The sequence below is a fragment of the Cajanus cajan genome, chromosome 5, assembly GCF_000230855.2.
Source record: "Cajanus cajan strain Asha chromosome 5, NIPB_CcT2T_4, whole genome shotgun sequence".
In the NCBI taxonomy this organism is placed as follows: domain Eukaryota; kingdom Viridiplantae; phylum Streptophyta; class Magnoliopsida; order Fabales; family Fabaceae; genus Cajanus; species Cajanus cajan.
Window position 1 is genome coordinate 67,426,323 of NC_138521.1, and position 22,022 is coordinate 67,448,344.

A 22,022-nucleotide genomic window follows, 5' to 3' on the forward strand; every position below is an offset into this window, starting at 1 on the left:
TCTGCTTGAATTTTTTTTTTGACATTTATCGGCCCCCTCCACCCTTCGTATTGGTTAATGTGCTAACAAGACATGTTTGCATGAAACTATTAATGGGGTTGAAATATCTGGAGTTGATAAGCTTTAACATGAAGCTTGTTGAAGAAAGCTAAGATAAAAAAGAGCTTGTATGAAGGATGTATATTTTTTTTGTTTCTATATGTGTTTTTTTTTGTATTTATTTGTCTGTCTAAATGTGATGAAAACTAACTGTCTTCTTAGGTTGATTTTGTTGCAGATTTAAATTCTTAATATTGTTGAGTTTCCTTTCATTTTGAGATTCTTTTATTATCATTTACAAGTTTCACCTGCCACAATACTTATTGAAAGATCAAGGTCGTATGCTTGGACAAAGTTGGAGAGTTAGAGAGGAATTTGCATGACATGACTTTGAATTGAAGCAATCTCGTTCTTGGCGAGTTTGAAGTTCTGTTTTAAGTCTATTATGCACAACTATATATAATTGTATTAGTTTATTGTTATTATTTATAATTGTATTATTTATTATTATCATTATTATTTATAATTGTATTAATTTTTTTTATTAATGTTTAATTAAATTCATAAGTAATTGATATTGGTATCATCATGCAGAGGCTGATTGAATAATAATATATTCATTTTTTATGATAATTTTTTGGAGATTTAATTTAAGATGGATTTCAGTAAATTGCTTTAAATTATGTTTAAATATTATATTTAAATACTTTAAGATGTATGTTATTAAATATTATCTAAGTTTTTATCTTAAATTATGCTATTTAAATTCTTCTTTACTTTTAGCTTTCTTAGTATCATTTCTTGTTTATATAATATTGTTAGTCAGGTTATTAGGATGAAAGCTGTTCTAAATGCTCTTATCTTTGTATTTGTCCTTTCATATAGTATTATTAATATATATTTTCTTTACTAATTAATAAAAAAAAATATTGTTAGTCAGGTTGTAATATTGAATAATAATTTGATTAATAAATTTATGTAAAAGAAAGAAAATTTAACCATAAACTATCAACAGATATTAATCTGTCCATAACATAAATAAAGGAATTCAAACCGAAATTTTTTCGGTAATCTAATTAATACTTATTGACACATTTATTGGTCGACAAACTACTTATTACTTAATGATTATCGATGAAATTGTTATCGATATATACCTATAAAAAAAATTAATGTGTCACTAACAAATTATTTATCGATAAAAGATATGACTATTAATTTTCGACTGAAACAACCATCAGTAACTACTAGATTATTTTTCATAGAATGTTTCACGGAATTTTTTGACATTCAAATATTTTGATGAACTATTTTTTCCAAACCATAATTTTAACAAATTTTGGCTCTCGATAATTAACATTTTTCTTATATTGCAAGTGTATTCAAATTGAATACAGACAACAGTTCAGTTGGCAATCTGGATTGATTAGATTTTGATGGTGGCACAAAAAATGATTGTGCAGATTGGATAGTTAGCTTTGCTTGATCTTGTTTAGTAACTACCAGTATGAATGTTGAGATGCAAGGAATATATAATGGTCTTTGCGTTGCTTATAGTCAAGGGGAATAAGGAATTTGATTTGTGAATCGGATTCCAAATCTGCTTTGAATTTAATCACAAATTAGGAGTAGTTATTACTTATCCACTTGTTCCTTTGGTGGACAAATTATGTTCATACATAACTCAAGATTGGAACTTTACCTTTCAGCACATCCTTAGAGAAGAGAATTATGTGGCAACTGAACTAGCTAAAAAGAGGGTTCAACTTGAAGGAAATTTAGCTATTTTTAATGATTGTCCATAGGATGTGCCTAATTTGTTTTTTGCATATACTATTGGAGTACTTTCTACAAACAAAATGTTGTGTGTTTCTTTTGTTACTTTTAACTTCATGAAGAATTAAAAAAAAAAAAAGTTAAAGTTAATTCAACGATGTTATATATATATATATATATATATATATATATATATATATATATATATGCTCTTTCACATCTTATATTTTATTAAACCAATTGAATACAATTAGGAAGATTCTACGGTACCCACTGGGTACCGGTACAGCCGTTTAAATTTTTTTTTATTGTAATTATTTATTTTATTTTAATTTTAATTTAATATTTTTAATAATTTATCTTTATAAATTTTTTTATATTTTTATATTTTTAAATTTTATCTTAATATAGCATTTATTATAATTAAATAGTTTAATATTAATATTTTGTTAAAACGTTTTAGTTTTTTTTTGTTAATTTTTTGAATTTATAGTATAAATTAGTTTTTCAGTTGTATTATTTATTATTTTTCTTTCTTATTTTAATATTTTTATAATTTTATTATACTTTTTTTTTTAATTTTTTTAATTATATTACATATAAATAAAATTTATTATAAAAATTAACCTTTTAATTATTTTTTTTAATTAGTCTTTTTAATAGATTCATCTTCTACAAATTTTTAATCTAAAATTTATGTTATTTTAAATTTATTTTTTTTAAATTTATTTGTTCACATAAATTAAGGTATCAAAACCCTTCAATTATCATGGGTACCAGTTCCCATACAATTATAGGACAAAATCTTTTCGTGCATGTGTTGGCTACTTGGCTTGGTCATCATGCGTGACTTTGGAAATTAATCATCCCAGTCCGACTTTGTCTCGACGCTAAATTTTATGAGTCTCAGGTAAAATAATAAATTAGGATTCTTTAAGTATAAATATTTTATATGATAAATAGATATATAATTTTATTAAAAAAATTATACATCTTATTATATTAAGTGCTTAATATAGTTTTAGAGATGATCAAAAAATATATAATAATAGTATGTACTACAATTAGAGATAATAAATAAATTTGTACTCACTATAATATTTGAATCTTTTCTAACTTTAACAAAAAATATTTGGTTTGATTAGGTGCGAGCATATATAAGTATAAATAATATTTGATTTATTAAATTGGGTACGAAGATAAGGGAATATATATTTATCTATCTTTGTTTCAATCTTTGTTTTAAATTTTTAAAAACTTAATTTATATTTTTTTAGGATTTATATAATTTTTACTCTATTTTAAGTTTATGTCAAAAACACTACAACAAAATTTAGTATTACCGATAATTATTTAATGACAATAAATTAATTGTCTCTATTTTATTATTTAATAAAAATATTAATGACTATAATATAATTGTCACTAAAAATGTATTTACATCACATCAAAATTTACTATTAGCGATAATTATTTGTTAGAAAAAACTAAAGTCCCACATCGACTAGAAATAAAATAATTAAAGAGTATATAAGTGAATGATAACTCTCACCTTACAAGTATGTTTTATAAGGTTGAGTTGGACCTATAACTATTCTAAGTTGGTATTTAGGAGATAAGATAATTAAAAAAATTAAAGAATATATACTTAGAAGATAACCTTCATCTTCTAAGTCTCACATCAATTAGAAATAAGGTAACTAAAAAGTATTTGTACTCATCTTACAAGTCCTACATTGACTAGAAAAAAGATAATTAAAGAGTATTATAAATCTTTTCTTAAACTTTTAGCGACAATTTTAAATGCCAATAACAAATGACACAAAAAATTATACACTTTTCCCGATCATTATGAGGGTCTTTACCAGCATGTAGAATAATTGCCGGTAAATGTTTTAGCGACACGGCATACAATGACTAATGTGTAAACTGCCGGTAAAAGATTTTGTAACAACTTTTATTGCCACTAAAAATCATATTAAATGCCACTAAAAATTTATTTTATTGTAGTGAAACTTAATTAATGTAACTTTTTTAGAATCACTAGGGTCGACCTAGTACTAAGGGGTTAACATAATATGTATAGGGTTCAAATCTTGTGTTATCAATGTAATTCTAATAGATAAAAAAATCCCTTATTTTTTCTTATTATTTTCTTTAAAAAAATATTTAATTAATTTCTAGATTTATACAAGTTGTGTATAAGTATACTTGATACTCGATAAAAACGAGTATGAAATACAAATTTCATACCTATCAAACTCGAGAATAAGAATGAGTAGTATGAAGAACAAAAATATTAAAATCTACACCCATCTCATTCTATTTCCATTCCTAACCGTAGTTCTTATTTTTAAAACGGTCTTATCAAGTATAAGTACATATTTTATTAAGTGTAGTTTTTGGTGTTTGGATTTATCAAACTTAATGAGTGAATGTAATGTGTTATTGAGCGTAATTTGTTTTTTATTTCAGAACAATTTTTTTAGTATCATTGTTTAATGTAAAACCTAATGACCATTCTTTTTCATAAATAAATAAATTAAACACAGTTAAAACACGAACATGCAATTCTATTTTCTAAAAACGTTTAAAATATATAAAAATGAGTTCGTGGTTTTAACATGCGTATGAAAATAAAACACTAAGTTTTTCTATTTTTTTTTTCTTGAAATATGATAGATTAAAAAAGATGGCCCTACCAATTAGGCACCTTAGGCAACTGCATTTTCAAGCAACTCTCAATATCAATTATGTTTAGCGTAGGAGATAAATCACGAATTCTCTACATATATCTCTCTCTTTGATATATTTTATGAATGTATATTTGATGAGTATTGTATGTGAAGTATTGTATATGCATACCTACTTGGAATTTGTTATTTAAGTGAAATAATCTAATCCGGCATGCTAAAATATAATTGGGTTAATCAGATTAATAAATCAATCTCGAGATGTTAGTAGACCATATTGAAAGGGTTATATTTCGGAAGCAGACTCATTATATATATATATAAACTTTTTAATTAGTTATTTTTTCTATCATATCATTTATTAATTGAATTTCATATTTTTTAAGCTACAAAATTTATTGCATATTTTATTGTAGAAATAACATTTATTCTTTAAATATTATTTTATTCTCTTTTTAATTAATGAGTAACCAAATAATTTTAACACTTTCGTTCTCTCTTCTTTCTTCCTTTATTTTTGGCTCATATAAACACAATCCTTTTTATTATTCTATGTAAAAATAACAAAACACCTGCTCTAAAAGATACCAAACACAACCTAATTGTTAAGGTGAAAGATTTTTTATTTTTATTTTTAAAATGGTCAAGGAATTCAACGTATTGTTGAGAAGTTTTGTAGAAAAAATGCATTTTGTTTGGACTATACCTCTTACTAACACTACAAGAAAATAAAAGACTTGTTTAGAGATAGAACATATCAGGTCTCTACAAAGAGCAACCTAACACCTTTAAATTATTTAAAAAATATTAGACCAACACTTTTTAAATATTATACCAACTTAACTTAATTGTTTAAAAATATAACATTGATCCCTATACATGAGTTTAAATGTTAACCTAAAACAAAATAGTGTGCACAAGCTTACAAAATCTTAAGAATGTTGTATAATTTACTAAATAAAAATATAAATAATAGAGCATAAAGTAGTAATTGCAAAATTTTCGAAAGAAAATTACAGTGGAGTTAGGGTTGAAAGTTGAAAGTGAAAAAGAGGGACCTGTGGCTACAAGAATAGAAAGAAAAAGTTAAGAAAAATAAATGTGAGAGGGACACGTTGGTTGAAATTAACCACGTTCTTGGCCATTTGGTGTTGACATGCAGCAAAAAAATAAGAGTGTCACCTTGTACCCCTCCTTAACACGGTTGCCGTTATACTTGACAGATTTGAGGCGGCGGCGGCTACTGCAACAAACTTTCCATATGGCCATGATCTTGGTTTGAAAGTCAGTTTATAAGACCTTATGAGGTGCCAAAGCAGACCAAAACTAGGATCGTATTTGTGATTCATGGATAGTTTGGAAATAGTATAAGCCAGTTAATCACCGTTAATTTTTTATTCATACAAAATATTACAAAGATAGTCATCTATCAAATTTCTTATGCATCTGTTTCGACCTCTCTCTTTCCCCTCCGCAAGTTAAACATTGTAACCATAGTCAAAAGGAAACGTGTATTAAGATTGAAGGTCCAGACACTAAATAGTGTAAAAGAAAAAACAAATAACCTGCTAACAGTTAAGTACGTGTTGGATTTTCTGCTATTTTCGCTATGCTCATTAAATAATGAAAATTAAACTTCTCTTACTTATATATAGAGAGTTGTCATCGAATACATTTTTTTTAATTAAAAAGTTCAGACTATAATAATAATTAATATAATGAAAAATAATTATACTTTCGTATAAAAAAAATAAAATATCTACTTTTATAATTTTACAAAATTTTAAAGTTTAAAAAGTTTTAAAGTTTTTTTTTTAAGAAAAATTTAAAAATTTGAGACAAGTTATTAAGTTTAAACTGTTTAATAGTTTTAGAAGAATCTAAAAAGAATTTTCGACTTTGCTTTTTTAAAGTGGTAAAAAAATTAATGATTGATATTATAAGCGTAATAATTCGACATTTCATTACACTTAATATAACACAATAATTAAATAACGAAAAACATAATCTATTTGACTGTTAAAATTATTATGCAATAGTTACTTGAACATTTATGTAACAAATATAAGTATATATAGGATACAAAAAACTTAAAACAATTCCTATCAATACGACTGAAAATATAAAGTTTCTTAAGGATCTACCTACATATCTTGTATATGTATGCAATATACATGAAATGTACGAAACTGTAAACAAAACAATCCTATTATCGATTAGCGTCTTTGTACAATAAATACTGCATCAAAGTAGTTGTATACACAAAATAGGTCACCATCCACCAACATTCAAGCCATCAAAATAACATTGTCCTATTCTCATATATCAAATATGATAATTGTAATTTAATCACAAGGAAAAGAAAGGACAAGTTTGTGAAAGAGTCAATATAATAACATCGCATAAACTTTCAACTTATGCAACATAAACAACTCAAGCAACATTCAAGCTAGTTTATAACACAATACCAACTTATAGCACAACACAACTTTTTAACTTGTAAGAATAACACAAGAGTACTAGTGCAACAATTTACAACATATAACAACATTCACAACATGAACAACTTTAAGTAACTAATGTGTTATCACATATATCAACCTACAAAGATCTCTTACAATAAAAGTGAACAGTCTAAGTGGTTTGATCTTATCGAATTATTACAATTAATTGGCCTATTAATTATAACCATATCAGGTATATACAACATTAGGACTTTTAGAGTGCCTAGTAGACAACTTATACTAATTTCTCAGGTTTCATCACTTAAACTGAAAAAGTTTAATAGTACTAAAAAAGTCCAATTTTTGGAGATTTGTTTTGTGATTTTCTATTTAATAAGAACCTGGACCTTTGAGATTGACTTAAGATAATATAAATTATTAGAGTTAGTTTAGTAGCTAAAGTTAAGCTAACATACATATATATCCTTAAGTTCGAACACTTTTTTGTGAGTATGAATTACAACGACAACAACAAGATTCAAACTTAAGACCTTATATATACTATTCAAATCTCAATCACTAGGCTAACTTTAACGTATAAAATATAAAAAAAAGAATTTCAAGAATTATATATAATTCTTATGAATGAATAAAATTTATTTGATTGATATTTTTAAAAATATTTATATATAATATTTAGGAATGAAACATCTTTACATTTAGTTTTAACAAAACTTTATCAAAATATTTAATTATTTACTAAATGAAATAAATTAACGAAGAAAACGTGATGTTTTTAGTCTAGTAAAACTTTTTCTTTTAATTTAAAAAGTTAGATTGTTATCCCTCCTATATAAGAAAAAATCCGTAAGAAATATGAATAAATAAAATATAAGAAATAATATTTCTTAATGACACTTTAAAATTATATACTAAATACGAGAATTTTTACATATATCTTAAAAGAAAATAAAAAAAAGTTGTTGCAGGGATAGGAAATCGTTGGCGTCCAACCCTAATGGTGTGTTTGGATGAGGAATTTATATAGGGTAATTCATTTATTTGAAGAATTTCAAATTCTTTGAGGTGAAATGCTTTGTTTGGATGAGGAATTTACAAAGAATTTGAAATCCAAGCATTTGTGAAATTTCTTAAAATAGTAGAATTTCAAATTCTCCCAAAAATGGGAGAATTTGAAATTCCTCATATTTGTTTTTCTTATTTCACCTATATATTTTATCTTATCTCTTCATTCTTTTAATTATTGGATATTCAAAATATTTTTAAAATTATTAAATATTATCTTATATTAATTTTTAAAATTATTAAATATTATCTAATATTAATTTTTAAAATTATTAAATATTTAAAAAAGGATTAATATTTATTTTTATAAAATTTAATTTAAAAATCTCAACATATAAATATATTTTTAAAATCAATTTTACTATGATAGAATCAAATTATCATATTCAACCTAACAATTTAAAATTTAAGAAATTTGAATTGACTCATCCAAACAAAATATTTAAAGAATGATAGAAATTGAAATCAAAGTAATTCAAATACCAAGAATTTAAAATTTCTTAAATTTTTAAAATTCCTCATCCAAACACACTATAACGCTGTTTCGAGTGAGACAAATGATGTCAAGGATGGCAAATATATCCGTGCCCGCAGGTAATATTTGAACCCGTCCCGACTTTGACGAGGAATACCCGGTTTGACCGGGTACAGATACGGGTACGGATAAAACCTGATATTTTAAATCAGGTATGGGTATGGATACGGATATGTACTTACCCGTCCCGTACCCGTACCCGTACTTGTCCCCGTTTCTATTTTTAATTTAATACCCGTTTTTAATTTAATTCCCGTTTTTAATTTAATTATATTAAAGAATTTTAATATTTTTTAATGTGTGCTTATTTATTATAATATAAAATAGAAAAATAACTTAATTATAATTATAATATAATAAAAAATAATTTAAAAATATCATTTTTTTTATAAAAATAAAAAATAAAAAAATTGATGGTACGGGTATACTTGATGCCCGACGTAGACAGAAATGGAAATAAAAATCACATACTCAACAGGTATAGGTACAGAGACGGTAATAGATTTAACTCACAAAAACAGGAACGAATATCATGAAACCCGTACCCGACCTGTTCAATTGCCATCCCTAATGCTAACTGCATATGCAATCGAAATACTCCAAGGGCCATGATTGCACGTGAATGTGATGACGGTATTTATAATTTTTTTGATTAATAATTTAAATATTTTGTGATATTTTTTGGTACAGAGATATTTTGTGATTTAATCATATATTCTTATTAGTCATTCCCCTGTAATATTTTGCCGGCAAAAAAAAATGTCTTATAAATACGAATTAGTAATTGATTTTTAGTTTTATAATATTATGCGAATTATGTCTATATATATATATATATAAAGTGTATTTAGACACAATAGATTAAATTCATTTATTCCAATAAATTACTACTTGAGATTGAATCCAATTTTTTTTTGTATTTTATATTTTTTTTATAAACTTGTATAAATGAGAATAAATAATTCGTAATTCTAAAAAAAATTGATGCTTAATGCATTTGTATGAATAACATTTTGTCCCAATCTAAACTTTTCTCTTAAGAAAATACTAAAATAAAGAGTGGATCTCTTGAAAACATAAAGTAATTGCTATATAAGTGTCTTCGATGGAAGCTAAGTATCAACCTGAGCATAACATCAAATTATAGGAGAGAGAGAGAGAGAAAGGCGCACACACCGACTCCTGTAGATAGATAGACAGATGGGGAGTAGCCTTTGTTGTTCAAAGGAGAGCTTGAATAGAGGTGTTTGGACAGCTCAAGAAGACAAAATCCTCTCAGAGTACATCAGACTCCATGGTAAAGGAAGATGGAGAAACCTTCCCAAAAGTGCAGGTTCATTGTTGGTTTAAGCAATAAGTGAATTTGTATCAATAAATTTTTATTATATATATAATTTTTTTATAGTTATTAATGATTATTTTTAAAAAAAAAAATTGATTAGTTATTTTTAGTAGAATTTCATTTTCAACTATATTTTTTTATATATATAAGATTTAAATTTGAGATCTTATTTAAAAAATAATAATTTACAATAATACTCGAATCAATAATTTGTTAAAAAGAAATATATGATAATAATAATAATAATAATAATAATAATTTTTTGTTGTACGAAATTAAAGTGAGATGAGTAAATCTCAATAATATTTTATTTTATTTTGAAAATGATGGCTGGCTATGCAGGTTTGAAAAGATGTGGGAAAAGTTGCAGGCTTCGATGGTTAAATTATCTGAGACCAGATATCAAGAGAGGTAATATATCCTCAGATGAAGAAGAGCTCATCATCAGGCTCCACAAGCTTTTGGGCAACAGGTCTCCATTACTACATGCACCATAAATAAAAGTTTAATTTTTCTAGAGTAACTAATTAATTCTGACGAGATCGACTTTCTAATGTATTTTATGATTTTAAGATATTAAATTTATATATAAATTAATAACAAAGTTTGTTTCATAATATAGAATTATTGTTCTTCTCGTACATATATAGACATGAATCATGAGAAGGGTGTTGGACATAATGGCTGGTAATTAAATCTTTGATTGATTTTGCATGCAGATGGTCCTTAATAGCAGGGAGGCTTCCAGGGCGAACAGACAATGAAATAAAAAATTATTGGAATAGCAAATTAAGAAAAAAGGTTAAAAATGAGGAACAAACGAGTATTTCAGGTCCAAAGAATCCAACAAAGTTGCAAGAAGCCCCCGTGGCCACTCCCCACGTTGTCCGTACAAAGGCTAGAAAGTGTTCTAAAGCATTATTCATAAACCCAGCAATGCAAGTGCCTAACAGTTCCAAGGCTGTAGCCGAGGAAGAAGCAACTAGGGTTGTGGATGACGTCAGTAACCAAATAAAATACGACAACGGCTTCTTGTCGTTTTCCAACGATTCAAAGGATTTGCTCATGGAATTTAACGTGGGGGATGTTTGCTTATCTGACCTTCTCAACTTAGATTTTTCAGACACCTATGATTTCACCTACTTACGGTAATATTATTATTAACAACACCCACCAATTATCGCCTTCCTTCTTCGGACCAACATCATCCCATGTTCTCTCATGAAGTTCTCATAGATTTCTCCAACAACCTTCATTCTTTCTCCTTGAGTCTAGTGAGAAAGACTAGTTAAGAGGTTCTTCCTCTGTGTTTGTAATCGTGTGCATTCCCTTGTTAATTAATAAAGTTCACAACTTCATCAACTAGTATTTCAATAGCATGATTTAAAATTAAATAAAATTTTTAAGTAAATATTTTAAGTTATAATAAAATTATTTATAGTTTAAGTTTATCTCAATTTTGAATACGAATATTAATATACATTTTTCTTTCTATTTATAGAATAGATACTTCTTTTCATTTTCATTTCTATTTTGACTTGTTTTTGTAGTCTTTATTTTTTATGCACATTTTTTTTAACCATACGACATTCTAACCAAAATGAATCTGGTAAAACATTTGTTTATTTGATTTTCCTATACATTTTTAAAAGCATGACGGCTTTAAAGATTATATACTATTTATTTTAATTTTTAGTGCATTTTTTATACTCTTATTGTTATTCACAATTTTCTTTTTGTATTCTTTTTTTATACACATTTTTCCGTTTAACATACTTATTAACATTATTGTTTTACAAAATAAATAGAAAGGATATAGTTTTAATATTTATATTGAAACGGTAATCACATTAAAATTGTATGTTTATTGACGTCATAAACAATTATTATAAAACCCAGTCTTATAATCATTTTCACTATAAAAATATATAATATTTTAATAATTGAAAAAATGAAATTATTTATTTTATATAAATATTAAAATTAAAAATAAGATTACTAACATATACCAATACAATTGCCCATATTTTATTATTTTATATTATTCCTTTAAAATATATAATTTTACTCTAAATTAAATTAATTATTATGATTCTCAACTTAATTACTATAATTTTATTTCATGTATTATATTGTATATGATATCTATATCTAATAAGCTATTTTTATATATATTGAATGTATTGTATGAGTTATTCTAAGTTATATGTATTATTTAAATTAATTACTTGAAAATGTAAAAGTAATAATTTATTTAAACAATACTTTTAGTTGATATTTGATTTCAATAAATAGGTTAAATTTAATTATTTTTTATGCTTTGATTATACTCTCTAACGTACACTTTCATTATTTTTAGTTAAAATTTATTAAAAATTATATGATGTAAAATAAGAATCTCATTAATTAATGTTAGTTGTAGTTTTTTTAAAAATATAAATTAACGATAATTTTAAAACTACCACATAAACTAACCTCCTTGATTTCTAGTGAATTGAGTAGGTATTTGGGTCTTTTAAGAAGGACGGGTGGAAATAATATCTTCATAATTACTTAATTTTTTGGAGTAATTCCATTTCTTATGTTTTGAAGTCTTTATTATAATATTATTCATCTTTATTCTATAATAAATGCACGCATATTAATGTAAATGTGTAAATAATTATAAGTTAAGTGGAAAATAAGAGGGTAATTGAAAATAATTAATATTATTTTAAATTTGAAAATAATAAACAAATTATAAAAATAAAGATATTCTAAAAAGTAACAGTTAAAAAGAAATAGAGAGAGTATTTTTTTTATGGTTCAATCACTTATCCTCGTTCGTAAATAAATTTTTCTTAACTTATATTTAGTTCAGATCGAGAGGATAGACATTAAAAAATAATAATAATAATAATAAAATACTTAGATGTTTTCACACGATTCTCAGTATTCTGCTTGAGGTAATTTCCTCCGAGGCACAGGCACATCACATGCGGCAACATGTCACATTTTTGATCGACAGAAATGGGGTAACACATTTATCATTTACAAATTAGAATATTCTATTTTTTCCTCAGCCATACTCGTTTTGTCTCACAATATCACGCACCCTCTCACTGAGAGACTTTCTTTTTTATATATAAATATATAATTTTTTTATTTATCTAAATATACTGGATCCCTTTTTATTCACACAAATGATCCACTTGACAGGCCCAATAGATAATCGATTTTTCATGGATCTTTTTTTTTTTTTTTTTCATTTTTTGTTTTCAGTTTTTTTAAAATTTAAAAATAATTTTAATTTATTTTAATTTTCAGAATTTGAAACTGAAATATTTTTTATTTTTATTTCTGAAAATTAAAATAAATTAAAATATTTTTTATAATTTTCAAAATCAGAAAAAATATATAATTTTTTTTTTGAGAAATTGAGTAATTAATTTCTTAATGAACTTAAATTTTTTTAAAAAAAAACCCATTCCTAACCTGGTTATTTAGATAAATAAAAAGGGGTCTAGATTATTTAAATAAATAAATAAATAAGTTCTCACTGAGAATGACACATATTTTTATAAATTTTTTTCGTTCATACACTACAACACTATTTTTCTCACGTGTTTTTCTTCTCACTCGCTCAGAATGCAACACTATATTACAACACACACCAGCACAAGTTGCACAGACACACCTCTCACAATTTTGGTTTAAACAATGACGTCAAATTGTGACGGCTCAGTAGAATTTGGCTTATTTGGAAGTGAAGTGACAAAATTTTGAGTATTCTCTCCCTCATAAAAAAAATGGTACTCTCATTCAACAAACTCACGCATAGACTCTGTTACTGCATCATCTCCAAACGATTTTTTATTTTGCCTGAATAATAGTTCATTAAATTTAAATTAAGTTTAACATTGTAGTAGTTTTGCTAATTTTACATTTAGTTCATCGATCTATTCCGCTTATATTTTCCCGCTTAAAATCCCACTCCTGCAGTTGTATTTTTCACTCAGACACCATACTTTGTAAGTTTTATTCAGTAATCATTCCCACTCACGTGCATGTACCTTTACGTCGTGTCTCTACATACAGAAAATGCAAAATATTTGTCACTATGTTTCAACCTTGGACGGACCCCTCATTCCTCGACAAGCAAATGGACAACTTTTTTTCACAAGATAAATGGGTTACTTGCCATTGAATCACTTAAACATTTTAACATATGTAACACAAATACAAATGTATATAACTATATATATATATATATGTGTGTTCATATTTGTATAATTTATACAAATTCATGTGATTTAATTAATCACTCATTACTTCATACCGAGCTAATTTTGAATCTCGGTATTTCAAATTCACGTGGTTGCGCTACATCTCTATTCTTTCTCAATATAACCTCAGGATGCTTTTTCTTCATTTTTACATTTTCACATCCAATCTTATCGATTTTCACATCTTTTTAGCTATTTCATATTTTTTAAAATATAAAAAATTAATTTACGAATGGAGATGAAAAAGAATAAATTGAAAGAGATGAACAGTCAATAAAATACATGCTTGTTTTAAAATATGTATAAGAAATGTACGTATTTTATAGATGTTTTAAAAAAAAAACAAATGTTTTATTAACTTTTCTTAATGTCTCTATAAGAAAATCTAAAACAAAAGAAGTAAACACAAAGTTTATGGACCAAATAAGTAAATTATGAAGGCCCTAAAAAAATACATTATTCTCTTAAAATACATGTTTTGGATCGAACATAAGGTTATTTTTTTAAGGGAAAAATACATGTTTTTTTCTTCAAAATATTTTAAGATTTAGTTTTAAACTCTATAAAAATTTAATATGTTTTTAGTTTATATTTATTCTCTTGTGAGAAATTAAAAGAACACGTATTTCTGTTTAAATGTTGAAAATAAAAATATATTAAAATTTTATAAAAGATAAAGTAATTTTGAAAAATATTTTAAATGAAAAATATATTTTATCTTTTCTTCAATTACTTGACTTGTCACTTGTTGTTACACTAAACCAATAAAGATATGCGTGGTGTCGTGTTCTAAATCTATCATTGTATACTTAAAACCAAAAGGAAAATGTGTGGTTGCACTGTGTATCTTGAATTTTAATTCTTCCCATAAATTAAATTAATGACTTCCACTGAATGTAGTTATTAAAAAAAAAAGGCTCTCTAATGATAAATTAAGTTCGTTTGGGTCATTCGGCCCATATAAAAAAATGAACGGGCCTCAGCCCCTATGTACGAGAACGTGCAAAGCGTGAGGTAGATTCGATTCGATTCTAAGGCGAGTCATAATTGATTGGGTCAGAAATCACAATCGTTGAAAGCGTAGGATGCTGTGTCTGAGAACGCCGTTGTTGTCACATCCGTTTTCTCTGACATTCTCAGCCTCGAAGCACATCCGCAGCAAGGTTCAGGTACGGTCCTCCGTGAAGATGACGTCAACGAAAACGGTGGAGCACATTGTGCTGTTCAAGGTGAAAGAGGGAACCGAGGCTTCGAAGGTGAGTGAGATGGTGAATGGGCTGAGCTCCCTCCTTTCGCTGGACCAGGTCCTCCACCTCAGCGTGGGCCCACTCCTCCGCAACCGATCCTCATCCCTAACCTTCACTCACATGCTCCACAGTCGCTACAAGTCCAAAGAGGATCTCGACGCCTACTCCGCGCACCCTAGCCACGTCAGCGTCGTCAAGGGACACGTGCTCCCCATCATCGACGACATCATGGCCGTCGATTGGCTCGCCCACGACCTCTCCGCCCTCGTTCCGCCGCAGGGCTCCGCGATTCGAGTCAGCTTCTTGAAATTGAAGGAGGACGCTGCTAAGGACGACGTGCTGGGCGTGGTCGGAGGGATTCCCCAGAGTTTCAAGCAGATTAGTGACTTCAGTTTCGGGGAGAATTTCTCGCCGGCTAGGGCCAAGGGTTTCTCGATTGCTTCACTCGCGGTTTTTCCCGGGGCGAGTGAGTTGGAGGCGGTGGATTCGAACCAGGAGTTGGTGAATTACCAGAAGGATAAGGTTAGGGATCACATCGAGAGTGTGGTCGTCGTTGATTATGTGGTGCCGCCTCCTGCTCAGAGTGCAAGCCTTTGACGAGGTTATTGCTATGCTCTGTTCTGTTTAATTGTGCCTTTTTGCCAGGATAATGATTCGTGAGTGTTGATGCTTAATAATTATGATTCACTCACTATGTCACATTGTATTAGACTCTACTTTACTTGTTTGGTCTTTTGCTGCTTGTGTGTTTTAGCTTCAGAATGGACTGTGTATTTGGTTATATGATTCTCGTATTAGAAAATAAAGCAGAAGGGGCTAGGCGTCTTAGACATTAAATTAAATGATAGAAAGGTTCCAGTAGTATATACATGGCACCAAGTTTAATATTGTCTAGTAACTATTAGTTTTAATCTTTTGCTTGATTTGTAAGTTGATATCGAGGGGAAGACATAATAATGTTATAATGCCTAGTTTTTTGGCTATTATTCAAAACCAGTTTGTAGTAATAGTAAATGGTGTATGAGAGCAAGAGCAACTTCATACACAGTTACACAGTTAACCCCTCCTTCCCCATTTCACCCGGCTCATACTCCCTCTTCATCGTTATCGCCTAAACATGACTATTATCGCTTCTGTCATTCTTTATTTATCAAGCATATTCAGTCTGCAGTGCACGAGTACTACCCAAATTCACCTATAAACATGTTCAGCAAGTGCAACCTTAAAATACACGCATGGCCTGAAGCTCATTAACTCCTTCACAAGAGGAAGCCTAACGTGTCCTTACCAAGCATACATATCCCATTGAGAGGTCTCCATTTTCCTTGGACGTGTGAAATTAGGTCTTCAGAGGTGTCATCCCCACACCATAGTTTTATGTATCCTCGGGGAGCCTTTACAATGACTTAGTATCATACTTGAGGCCAGCTTGATCCTCACTGTACTCTAGGTGAAGATTGAGTGCATATTTATTCCAAGTTATTTTAAATAAAAATGCTTTATTTTTGTCTAACTTTTTGAGAGAGCTTTCAGAACACAAACGATTAAGCTTTCAAAACATAAACTACTAGGTCTACATTAAACTTCTTATTGTACTCGAATAAGATTTTTACTATTGTCACCTCTTTTAAGAATAGATGTTCATGGTGGCCATTTTCCCCCTTACATCGACAACTTGGTTCACCTATTAGTATTAAGTACATTATACCTTAATTTAAATTATAGTTAGCTTTTTCAATAGCTTGACCCTCAATAAAAATACCAATTGTTATGACTTAGACACAAGAGAAGTTTAACTCAGAAGATTAGTCCATTAGTCTAGTGGCTTAAGTATCATTATAAGCTTCTTATTTCATTTAGTATGGGGCTCATAACTGTACAAGACACTTTATGATGGAATAACTATCAGTGTGAATTATTGGAGACTTTTTTGTTGTGATAATTTAGTGTGGTTTTTCTTGGAGACTTTTTTGTTGTGATAACTTTGTATTAAGGCTCGGTCTTAGTACTTGTTTAATCTAATCTTGGATGTATTTACTGGGTATATAAAAAAGATTATTCTTAAATGAATGTTTTGTGTGGACGATATAGTCTTTGAATGAAGAATTAAAGGAAGAGGTTAACTTTAAATTTGAGCTTTGGAGATAGATTTTGGAATCATAGTATTTTTGCTCGAGGAGTAATATAGGTATATGCATGGCAACTTTAGCAAGAAATAAGAAGAAAAAGATATGGAGGTAAAAATATAAGATAATGCCATGTTTATTTGGGATTGATATTGCAAAAAGATGGAGAAATTAGTAAAATGTCAAAACACAAGATACAAACTGGATGGTTAAAATATGAAGAAAACAATGGCGTTGGGGGCGATTTTTTACCACAAAGCACCTACAAAGCTTAAAGGGAATTTTACTGTATGGCTATACTACTATTTATGTTCCATGATTGTGAATGTTTGGCTATCGAAAGAAAAAGTTAAATGATTGCATATGAGAAAATGTTAGTGTGATACCTGTAGAAGAAAAGATAAAGACCAGTTTAATCGACTTCGATTATACATAAGGCCACTGGAAACATTAGCAAGGAGAGTACTTGATTTTTAGCCATGTGAAAAGGAATAGAGGCAAACCAAGAATGACATTAGAGAAAATTATTAAAATTAATTTCATAGTAATATTTTTGTGAATTTGTTTACTGACAGTCTCAATGTCATGGAATTTTTTTTGTCCGAAACGCATGTCATCGTAGTGTCTTAACCAGATCACCTTGATTAATTTCTGATCTCTGATGAACTTGATGTTTGCCATATTTGAAGTCTTGAGTGTCTGTAGCTGTTATTTTTTGTTTGAACTCCACCCCCCCTCGGGGCCTTCTTTTCCCTTTTGTTAAACTTAATTCATGTATTTTTTTCTTCTCCTTTTTCTATTGAGATGAATATATGTACTTTCAACTGTAGTCTTCTATGACGAGCCTATACTTTCGTTAGATTAGAAATGTCGATTTTCCTATCTTATACACCATGCACAGGTAAGAACTCAAAAAATAGTAAGTGTTAAATATTATGAATGGTTTTTCTCATATCTATGAAAAGAATTATTTTTTTTTCAAACAAAAAAATTATATTCATAACCCTTTAACCCATCCTTGTGATTGAAAATAGGTTTACATTTACAGGGGTATTTTATTTAATAATTACTTATATACAACGTCTTGTTCTCTGCTATTGATGGTTGGAGAGGGTTTTTTTTAATTGCGAAGGACAACGAAATATAAAAGTGAAAGATTGCGATTTACATGATATTGATAAAGTGGTGTTGCTAGAGCAATTCAGGCAATGGCGATGGCCATAGCTGCAATGAAAATGATAGTTATCTGTTTTGAGAAATTGTATTTTGTATTTTATATAATTTTTTTGTACAATGAACAAAAGATAGGAAGGTAAGGAAAAGAAATATATAAAATGTCTAATGTTATTGTAAAAGATAAAAAATATATATATATATATATATAATTTAAAAAGTGTTGTAAAAGAACATTATATGAATAATATAATTATGTTTCTTTTTGTTTCTTTTCGTAGAAACAGAAAAGATTCAGATTTCAGAGAGCACTTAAGATTAAATAAAAATTGTTTTACATTCGTAAGAGTTGTATAAGTTCATGGGAGGGAGAGAGATAGGAGCAGGAGAAATACTATGCCACGACACGAGTGATGTTATAAAAAATAAGCGAGATAAAAAGATATCTACTGTTACAAGGGCAGTGTATGAATTGTGGGTGTTAAATATTGGTTGTTTATGCTTTATGCTGTCCACCCTTGCAAAAGTAAGTCCATATTGTCCAAGTGATTAATTTATACACTTTAGTTGTGTAAGAAATTTTAGACTATCAGTTATTACGAAATTATTATTCATATGACTTTAAAAGTCATTAACTTATGATTGAATGATAATATAAAAAATCTTTATACTATCTTTATATATATATATATTAGTGAGGTTGAGGTATTTTGTACCTCTATTAAAAATAAAAATATATTAATTTAATTGATATTAAAGTTTTTAAATTTGATTAAAAAATATTTTTTATAATTTTTTAAAATAAAAAGGTATAATGGTTAAGAAAAATGGAGATCAAGGTAGTTACTGAAAAGAGTATCTCTTATATATATTAGTATGGATTAGTTGTATCGATATATTTTGTGTTTTTTTTTTTTTTTGGTTCGTCGATAGCAGTGACTAATCTCCTCGTTACGTTGGAGGCTTGCTTAAGCGTGGATCAACCCTTACCGCTGAACTACACGCTTGGGGTTGATATATTTTGTGTTTATAGATTTTATTTAAATAAAAAATGTTTTTTTAAAAATAAAAAGTGGTCTTTTTATAGAAGTGGTGGTATGTGGTTACTTAAAAAGAAAAAGCTAAAAACCTTCATATAATTACTCAAAAAGAAGTGTTAGTTGAAAATCTATAATTATAAATTTGGTTATAATAACTTTTTGAAGAATATTTAAAGGTAAAGGAGTAAAAAAAATTGGATATCAAGATATTTTCTTTATTAATGTTATAGATTATTTACACTTTGTCATTAGATTTTCATGAAAATTTTATCAGCATATATTTTTTTTGAATGGTCCTTTAAATTTTTGTCTATATCTCACGTTTAAGAGTTTAATTTTGATATAATGGTAGCGTAAAAGAAATTATATCTTTAATTAATTAAAAATTATTTTCTTGAATAATTATTATAAAAATCAATAGTTTTTATTTAGTCTTTGATCGTCGAAAGATTACGTCAACTTTGTTCATAGAAAAAAATAATAATAAAAAAAATCTTTACACGAACAGTGTTTTCCAATTAAATTCCCTATTTAATGCATTTCAAAAGACATAAAAAAATTTGATTTAGGAAAGTGAAAGTCTCATAAAACAATTATTTTTACCTTTAATAAAAATCTCAATAATTAGTGTTTTAAGTACATCAGTTAAAATTCAGTAAAAAAAAAAAAAAAAACGTACATCAGTTAAGAAATTAAAAAATAGAACAATTTTTTTTTTTTACAGTAAATAGAACAATTTTATTAAAAATCACGTCGGGTACATTATAAGTTATAATGAAAATACATTAATAGTAGTGTAATTAAATGTTTTTACTATCATCTTTTATGCGTTATTATTGATAGATATTTTTATTTTAATTTATCTTATTTTTAAAAATATTATTATGATGCTAATTATTATTTTTAACCAATTTCTCATCAGAACAGATAGAAAAAAAATAAAAATAAAAAGTAATAGAGAATTGTAAATAGAAAGAAATAAAAGAAGAAAAAAAAATTAATTCCCTAAACAGCAATGATCTAAATTTATTCTGTTATTGATTTGATTTTTTTTCTCAGTTAAGAAATAATAGATATAAATTATAATAACAGTTGTTAATCAATATTAATTAATATAAATTGTAACGAGTTGTATCTCTTAATTAAGATCTTCAAAGTTTGAATCATGATCTTGAATATGAAATAGATTATATTGATATGAAAATATTTATCTTGTAAACACACGAGATCTTTAACGAAAATTAATTACTATTTTTAATAATAGATATTTCTTATCAATAATATAATTATCAAATAATAATATTTATAATAATAATCGTTGTTGTGAAGGTATAGTTCAAATTTTCTTAGCAAAGACGTCATAATTTTTTGAGCTTGACTACTATATGCATATTATTTTTAGTACAAGGCCACATAAATGTACTAAGTATTATGCAACAGTGAACAATAATTTTTATTTGGTTTAGAAAATAGAATAATTTGTTGCATAACACTTATTAGTTAGGAAGAGTGCTGACTTTTATTTTGATAAAGGAAGATAAATAATCCAAAAATAAAGAAGAAGAAGAAGAAGAAAATTACATCCTTAGAAACGGCCCCTATAACATTAACTAAACGCAGAACTATAGTTTTTTGAACTTATTCCGATAAAAATAAAATAAAATAAAGAGTGAAGATGAACAAGAACAACATTAATTGCCTGAAAACGAAAGCCTAGCAACCCTTTTAGACTCCACTTATCGAATGTTACATAAATAAATAAATAAATAAATGTGATATTATTTTTTTTGTTTTTGGTAAAATAGGGAAGGAAAAAGAAAGATACTTGAGGGCCTAGTGTCTTTCATATTAGAAGAGAAGTTGTTATTTATACTCAGCTTTCTTATTTTTCTGATTTGTTTTCTTGTCGGAGCAAGCTTCATCAATTAATATAACCCAAAAGCACACGCAATTTTGTCGTCAGTAACAGAGTTGAGCCTAGAAATAATATAATACGATGAATGTTGGACAATAATCAATTAAAGGCCCAAGTCGGGAAGCTTGACCCAACGCTGCCCACCCTACGTCACTTCGTTGGCCCATCCTACTCTTACTTGTCGTACTAAAGTATCTGTTTCCCGTTCATGTGAACTAGGGATGATCAACTCTATCCAAATTCTATGGTATCTGTTAAAGAATATTCAGAACGAGTAAATACCTGCTCAATAGAGATGGGTCCGAAACTAAATATTTACCTACAGATTTTAATAAAGATGA

General features: G+C 27.3%; 2 protein-coding genes across 2 annotated transcripts; both read left to right on the forward strand.

Moving 5' to 3' along the window:
* Positions 1-9,254: 9,254 nt before the first annotated feature.
* On the forward strand, positions 9,255-11,269 carry LOC109808562 (transcription factor MYB1). Its single transcript, XM_029273482.2, has 3 exons — positions 9,255-9,906; positions 10,258-10,387; positions 10,635-11,269. Exons 1-3 carry the CDS (start codon positions 9,774-9,776, stop codon positions 11,065-11,067), a joined length of 696 nt encoding a protein of 231 aa, XP_029129315.2. The 5' UTR covers positions 9,255-9,773; the 3' UTR covers positions 11,068-11,269.
* A 3,929-nt stretch (positions 11,270-15,198) lies between these two features.
* On the forward strand, positions 15,199-16,312 carry LOC109808561 (Stress responsive alpha-beta barrel domain protein). Its single transcript, XM_020371605.3, has one exon. It carries the CDS (start codon positions 15,266-15,268, stop codon positions 16,022-16,024), a length of 759 nt encoding a protein of 252 aa, XP_020227194.1. The 5' UTR covers positions 15,199-15,265; the 3' UTR covers positions 16,025-16,312.
* Positions 16,313-22,022: the final 5,710 nt, after the last annotated feature.

Excerpts from the sequence above, each read along its gene's own strand:
- LOC109808562 (XM_029273482.2), top strand. The coding sequence starts at position 9,774 with ATGGGGAGTAGCCTTTGTTGTTCAAAGGAGAGCTTGAATAGAGGTGTT. Across the intron at positions 9,907-10,257 it reads AAACCTTCCCAAAAGTGCAG|GTTTGAAAAGATGTGGGAAA; the intron begins GTTCATTGTTGG and ends CTGGCTATGCAG. Across the intron at positions 10,388-10,634 it reads CACAAGCTTTTGGGCAACAG|ATGGTCCTTAATAGCAGGGA; the intron begins GTCTCCATTACT and ends TTTTGCATGCAG.
- LOC109808561 (XM_020371605.3), top strand. The coding sequence starts at position 15,266 with ATGCTGTGTCTGAGAACGCCGTTGTTGTCACATCCGTTTTCTCTGACA.